Below are 7,428 nucleotides of genomic sequence, written 5' to 3' on the forward strand. Positions count from 1 at the left end.
TAAATAAAAACGGAGGTAATAGTATATAGTTACGAAAGAAAAATATAATATTAGAATATGTCTTTGCAGTTTGTCAGATCAGTTCGAATGATCCAATATGCCTTAAATCAGTCTATCCCCAAGTAACCTAGCACTGAAGAAGATTTCCCTAAACTGACTAAAAATTTTTGTTTCCCTTCTATAAACTCAATCCTGTTATATAGCTAGAAGTATAATATTCAAATTTTAATATTGATTTTCATTTATATGAACTTAAATACACTACTACTACTACGGAGTAGTAAATAATTAATTTAAGTACATACACTCAAATTCTTTCTATGCAAACATGAAACATCCTTATATCATCTACTACCTCCATTAATTTTTATACGCAACTTTAAAATATTTTATATCTCACAAATAATACCCCAAAGTTGCACATAAAAATTAATAGAGGTACTATATTATTGATTTATTTCGATTAACTTTGTGCATCATAATTCTTGTACAAACTAGCAAAGGGCAAAATAACAGAACCAAACCACAAATTCCCATCTTTTTCCACCACTTCACTAACAAACTTCAACTTACCACTAGTATCTTCCAACACTTGCACTACATTCCCATTTTCATCCATCTTCACAGCCAAACCAATTGCTCTCAATCTTACAAAAACCTTAGCCAATTCGACGGCATTGAACGGAAGTTTAACAATGGTTTGTCCAATCCAAGGAAATGAAAGAAGCCACTTCAAAACTTTACTTCTCTTTGAATAAACACCCACCCAATATTCTCCTTTGGAGTTCCTATTTATGTTGTCTGGATAGCCTTGGAGTTCAGCTAACACCTCAGTGGTACCGCCTTTCGGGCTGTTTTCGAGCCAATGCCTTAACAGTTTACAAGTAGTAGTCTCAATTAGTAGAAGAAATTTCCCATCCTTGCTCAAGGATACTCCATTTGGAAAGGTTAGATTGTCGAGAAGCTTCGTTACTTGTTTTGTATGTGGGTTGTACTTTAGCAATCTTCCTGTCTTATCATTGCTAAGAATCAATGACATATACTTCCTGCAAGAGTATACAACACTATATCTTTCAGAAACATCTATATATAGTTAATGCCATGCAAGTATCACACCTACGACAACCAACTAACATGTTGGAAGGACCGTCACGTTTTGATTTTCACACATGTCAATCAATTATGCATATCTCCGGCCATCTTTGTTACTTGGACTCGAGGACCATGTCCACTACAGATACGTGTCCAAGTGTCCGACTCGGCTATTTTGTGAAAATGTTTCATGATTTTGGACTAAAACTGAAGTGCCGGGTGTCATACCCGTGTCTGAGTGTCGAGGGTCTTACACGGGTACGTGAGGTGAAATGAAGAGTCCAATTAACATAGCTGGCCATTATATAAAGAGTATTTAATCATCTATGTGGTAAAAATTATTAAAATTTGATATTGTGAAGCTGTGTAAATATGAATCTAATAAACTCGTATATGACTATTGTTTTCTACTCAAGTATAAATCACCAAAGATATTTAAAGTCAAGTCTATGAGTAGTGTAATAGTTGGAAGTATTACAACTACACAAAACAAAAGAAGTACTTCGTATAAAGTAATGATCAAAGTTGTACATTGACATGCTACATTTTATCAGAAAATTTTCAATCAAAGAAACAAAAAGATATAAAGAGGAATGGACTAACCTTCTTGGATAATTGGTACTGCTAGAAGTAAAGTAGACAACTCCAGTAGATTGATCAATATCAAGCCCATTAGTAAACCCAAGTGGTACACCTTCAACTTCAGTTACAACTCTACTAGCAAGCCCACCATTTGGGCCTACAACAAGCAGGCCCAAATAAGCATCAGCTATGAAAAGCTCTCCTGTCTTCTCATTGAATCTTAGGCCCAATGGCCTCCCACATTTATGTTCCATTTTTTCATGATTGGTTTGATTTTCACAAAATTCCCTGTTAAAAGACAACAACCAACCAACCCAATAAAACGGGTCAACGTTTATCACACACATAATATTACAATTTAATGTTGTACTGTTCTAAAACATCGAAGAGTAGCTTTCATACATGCGGAAAAATTGCAACCATACAATGAGACTATGAGATGGTGTTATCATTAAACTTGTCTAAATATTGACATTAATATAGAAATCAATAACATAATATCATAATACATGTACTAGTTCTATAATCATAGTCGTCCGCTGAGTGTATGGTTTTAAATGTATACAATCTATATATTGTATCCAAAATCATTGACATGTAATCTTTGAGGTGGACTTATAATATACTACTTATATAGCCAACTTGCTCGTAATTGATCTGATCATAGTCAGGTTTAGGATGAAAACTATACATAGGTATTTACAAATTACAATTGAATTTAGTTCTTAACTCGATTTAAGGATAATTCGAAATGATAAGTGATTATAATAAAGGATATCTATCAACAACTATTCATTACCTAAGAACTTATTTTCACGACTCTTCAACCCTAGTGGGTGAAGATGCAGAAAAGTAAATATTATTTTTGAAAGCAAAACATCTAAGTCTTAAGAGATTAGTGTAAATGTGTAATGTTTGTGTGAGTGTGACACTAGCTATCAACTAATTCTTATCAAAATCCCAATCAAAAAGGAAAGATTTTCAATTAACTGTTAGCCAAACACCAGATTAAGCAAATTAGCTAGACATCACTTTCATGATGGCATAGATATTAATGGTTAGTTGAGTTTTCATGAATTTTTGGTATCCTTATGTTTTGACGTCAATTTTTACACTACTGTATTATTTTGGAAAGAAACTCCTACTAAAAATCATACTACGGAGTACTTGACTACTCGTACTATTTATTATATACTCCCTCCATTATGATAGTCTCATTTGCTTTTTTCAACTAGTCCGTACTATTGATATTACTTCCTCCGATACATATTACTCGCAACAAATGGGTATTATTTATGAGACATAAAAGAGTATATTTTTTTTTACCAAAATTCCCTCCAATTTGCAATAATATTTGTGCAAATTTAGCTTTTCTATATAAATTTTGCATTTTCATATAATTTTATTACTTTCGCTCTCTACTTTTTGCATATCCCATGTAAATTTACCATTTCAATGTACTTTTACTATTTCTTATTTAAGTTTCTTAATTCCCATGAAATTCACCATAAGGGACGGAGGGAGTATATATACATCTCTTTCCACTGCCAAAATGCAATATTTCTATTTTTTCACATTTAATCAATAAAAACATCATTAAATTCTATCACATCTACTTTTATTTAATAAATACTTGTAATACTCTAACATCTCCTTTTACGTCTATGTAAGCGTCAAAACTATGCTAAAACAAAGAAAGAACTCCGTAATAATATAGACTTATAGACCAGTGACAAAGAAGGAAATAGATCCAAACATTCTAGTTAAAACATCGTTGTATGCATTTCTCAAAGTGTTATTTATTACCTAGAATTTATTTACTACATTCTTATAGAAAATATACCAACAAGCCATAAAAAGGTAGGTAATTACGTACGCCAAAATTGTGCTATTACTTGTTGCCTAGGCAAAAAAAACCTCTGAATTGAGGATGATCTATACTTGTTAGAATTCAAAATATTTAATGAAAGACTCTTTGTTCCAAATAGATATACCACATTTTTTTAGCTTTCACTAATAAATAGATACTTCGTATACTACGAAACAAAAATACTCTGTATGTCTTTTGAGTAACTCTTAAAATAAATTTGAAAAGATTAATAGCTTTCACCTCAATCATAACTGAGAATAATTTATAACGATTAGACATTTTTCCTCTCTACTTTATATCAAATCGTAGCAAATAATATAAAACGAAGGTAGTAGTATTTTTGCTAGTGTTCGACACCAAAGTTATAATGCAACCTGTTATACCATTACGGAGCTAAGTTAAGTTGTATGCAGTATATTATCTGTTAGTTTAAATCACTGATTTTTTTTTTTTTTAAAAAAAGTATTTTTTAGTGTGTTCGACAACAAAGTAATGGCAGCAGGCTTGATCCTTAATGCTCCTATGTATGCTAAACCTTAAAAACACCTACTTGGTATTAATAAAAGAGGACTAAGTGTCCCATACATTATATAAGACATGTCCAACAAGATAGAGATTAAAGTCTCTTATTTTGTACGAGTAAATTACCAGGAATTTTGGTAATAAATAAGTAAATAATGAATGGACAAAAAACACCTAAATTAAAAGAATGAGCTGTCTATTGTTTAGCTATTAGCAATGTCTATCAATGTAACAGAACACTCATGACCACGTACGGATAGAGTAGATGGCGGTTATTTAGTTGCTGGTTAGGCATATGTATGTGTCTAAGCGTGTACTGTTAAAAGTTTACCCAATTCGAAAGGTTTACTTCAAACCAAACTGTAATTTGTATTTCAATTTATTCAAGTGATTGAGGTTTTTCAATAGAGTTTGTGTTTGAATTTAAGTTAAAAATAACACCTTATGTAATTTTAGAAACAATTTGTGTCTTATTAGAATACAAGTCTACCATGTCACATACTTTTAATAAATACTTTAGCAATCCAACAAACTAAATATTGTCATTGTGGGCCAGGCTAAATGTTAACTTGAATTGAAGTTGAATTAGCATTAATTATTTTATTATCTGCATTAGTTTTTGTTAGCAAAAATTTCAACCGTTATATGTGGTGAAATGACTAATGAACATGATATGCCTATTATACGTGTATGAGCATTTTAGGAATTGAGGAAAATTAAGAAACATTTTGAAGATGATAATGACTAAAAATTTCACATTTCATTTTTTTTTTTTTTAATAATTAGAATCTTGCTAATGAGCTCCTATATATCCTAAAACAGTACTTTGTTTTAATTTGGAAATGCATGCATGGCATGCCAAAATCAAACATCAATTAATGTAATTAATATTTATCTTGGTTTAATAATACTTATAATTCTAGTCATCTTATCCAACGCCCCAGGATATTTGTTAACTTTCCCCCCTTTTTTTTTATTTATCTAACATATTTTTTTATCTATTCATGCATATTCAAAAAATTGTTTGCATTCTTTCAAAAAAAAAAAAAAATGTTTGCATTAACATTAACAAGCAATTAAATTAATTAATCATTTCAACAATTTCCCATGATGCTAACTATTGGATTACCAACATTGATTTTAGCAATATTAATAAAATAATAAAAAGAAAAGAGGAAACATAAAGAATCTTAATAACATGCACTAATCTTAATTAACGAATATAAGTTATAAAATATGATGCAGGAAAACACACACCTTAGAGGAGAAGTGAAGGCAAAGTCCACCCAACGCCGTTGATGTGGGACCCATTTTATAATCCGGCCATCGGATACGCCAGCATACGGCCCGTCTCCGGCAGGGTCAAACGTGAGACTTTCGGGCCCGAAAGCGCCTTCTATAGGTAGAAACTCTAGCTCCGAAAATTTTGAACCAGAACGAAAATATGTGGTTATTAGAAAGGCGCATAAAAGAACAATTGTAGAAGATGTCAAAAACTTTAATGGCTTCATTTTTTATATAGATAAATTATTTACTACTATATCATAGTAAAATTATGAATTTATTTTGATAGTTTTGGTTGAAGAATATATATAGAAGAGAGAAAAGAAGAGAAAGGTGGAGGTCGAGTATGAATATATAATAAGGTTTATTAGGGGTAATGAAAATAAGAAATGTAAGGGAATATGTTTGATATTTTTGTGATAAGATTTGGTGTAACAAACGGATACTACCAAATACAAGAATTTGAATACTCAAGTAAAGCCATAATTCTTTCAACCTTATTAGGAAATTGTGGGTCCTTAAGTATGCATGTAATGATATAACATAATCCATCAAAAGAAACAAAATTGTAAAAAGTGTACTTCATCTCAATGTTTCAAAAAAAAAACTTGAGAGTTTTGTTTCAAAATTTATTAGATATCATTAAAAATGTCATTTTATCAAATGTTAGATAGGGATGGGAATGCATGCGTAAGGTGCAATTAGGTTTTAATAATACATACTATGTATATTCGGATCCTAAAGTTTTAATCCATACCTTGTACACGTATCCTAGTGGCCAATCAGGTTACTTACCCGATACTATATAAGCCCTTGTCCTTCTTAAACTGATAAAATTTTAAAAAAACTAGGCCGGACTCGTAGTCTCGTACCCTTATTTCATGGTAGATTCATTAAAGATATTTCGGCTTGGATTTTTTTTTTTTTCAATCATATTTACTTCAACTTGAAAATATGTCACGTATAGATCGGTAAAATAAAGATAAGGGTTATTAAGTTGAGATAAAGATAAAATAAATTTTATTAATTTAAATAAGATTTAATAACACCAATTTATTCTGTTGAGTAATCAAATAAGACCTAGATCCAATGAATTCAAGTCTGGGTCCCAAAGTCTTTAGACCCAAACTCTACCAAGGTTTAGCATAATATTCATAGTTTATACAAAGTATAGCGGTATAGGGTTTAGACTTTAGACCACACTCTAACTATGAAAGAGAGTTCACTTTACAAGTCAAAATGAGGTTTTATCCCAAAACCATATAAAATAAGAGTAATCTATTAAGTTTATAACTAGATTAGCTTCCGTGCGATGCACAGATATTAAAAAAAAAAGCTATTTAAATAATACTCCATAAAAAAATCATAAGATATTAGGTAAACAGTTGTCAAAAGGCTTATTAAAAAAATTGTGAAGAGTTTAATGTACAGTATTATGTATTAAAATATTTTGTAGTCAATATTTAATTCTTTTTTTTTTTAAAAAAAATGTGAAAGAGAAAAAAAAAAATAGTTTAGGCAGGAAAATTTTGAAAGAGAAGTTGACCAGTGAACAATTTGAATAATGGATGATGTCAGCGGTTGTTCTTTTAGTTATTTAGTAAGTATTAGTTATAGAAGTGTTCAACTCTCTCTTCTTTTCTTAACGTGAAACACTTACATGTGTTGTTTGGGAAATTTATATTTCAACATTATGTGATCAGTGATTGTTCCACATATAATTGATACTTATCAACTGTGTTATCTAGGTTATGCATTTTATCTCAAGTACTTGTGTCGAATCCTCAACACTCACACATACGGACATACGGTAGATAAGAACCCCTTTGACGCTTAAATTTAAACCAAAATCTTAAAAATAAAAAGTCACAAAATAATTGAGTTCGAACACTTGGACACATATACCCATATCGAACATGGGATAGGGTAGCTATAATCCGAGCAACATAGCTGTTCAATTTCACTCACTGGTTACTTCAATTAATTACCAAACCTGAATGTCCATGTCTGCTGTTTCCTTTGATTTAGGCATCTTCTTTACAGAACAGTAACATCTTATACTTCTTCATCAGCTGACC

The 7,428-nt window shown here is 30.8% G+C and overlaps 1 protein-coding gene across 1 annotated transcript; it reads right to left on the reverse strand.

Annotated features, from left to right (window-relative positions):
* On the reverse strand, positions 1-5,707 carry LOC145631083 (protein STRICTOSIDINE SYNTHASE-LIKE 10-like). The gene is made up of 3 exons (XM_081683183.1): positions 5,324-5,707; positions 1,696-1,962; positions 1-1,046 (listed from the first exon to the last, which is right to left on the reverse strand). Exons 1-3 carry the CDS (start codon positions 5,575-5,577, stop codon positions 464-466), a joined length of 1,104 nt encoding a protein of 367 aa, XP_081539309.1. The 5' UTR covers positions 5,578-5,707; the 3' UTR covers positions 1-463.
* Positions 5,708-7,428: the final 1,721 nt, after the last annotated feature.

This window comes from Chenopodium album, chromosome 5 (genome assembly GCF_948465745.1).
Source record: "Chenopodium album chromosome 5, dcCheAlbu1.1, whole genome shotgun sequence".
NCBI lineage: Eukaryota > Viridiplantae > Streptophyta > Magnoliopsida > Caryophyllales > Amaranthaceae > Chenopodium > Chenopodium album.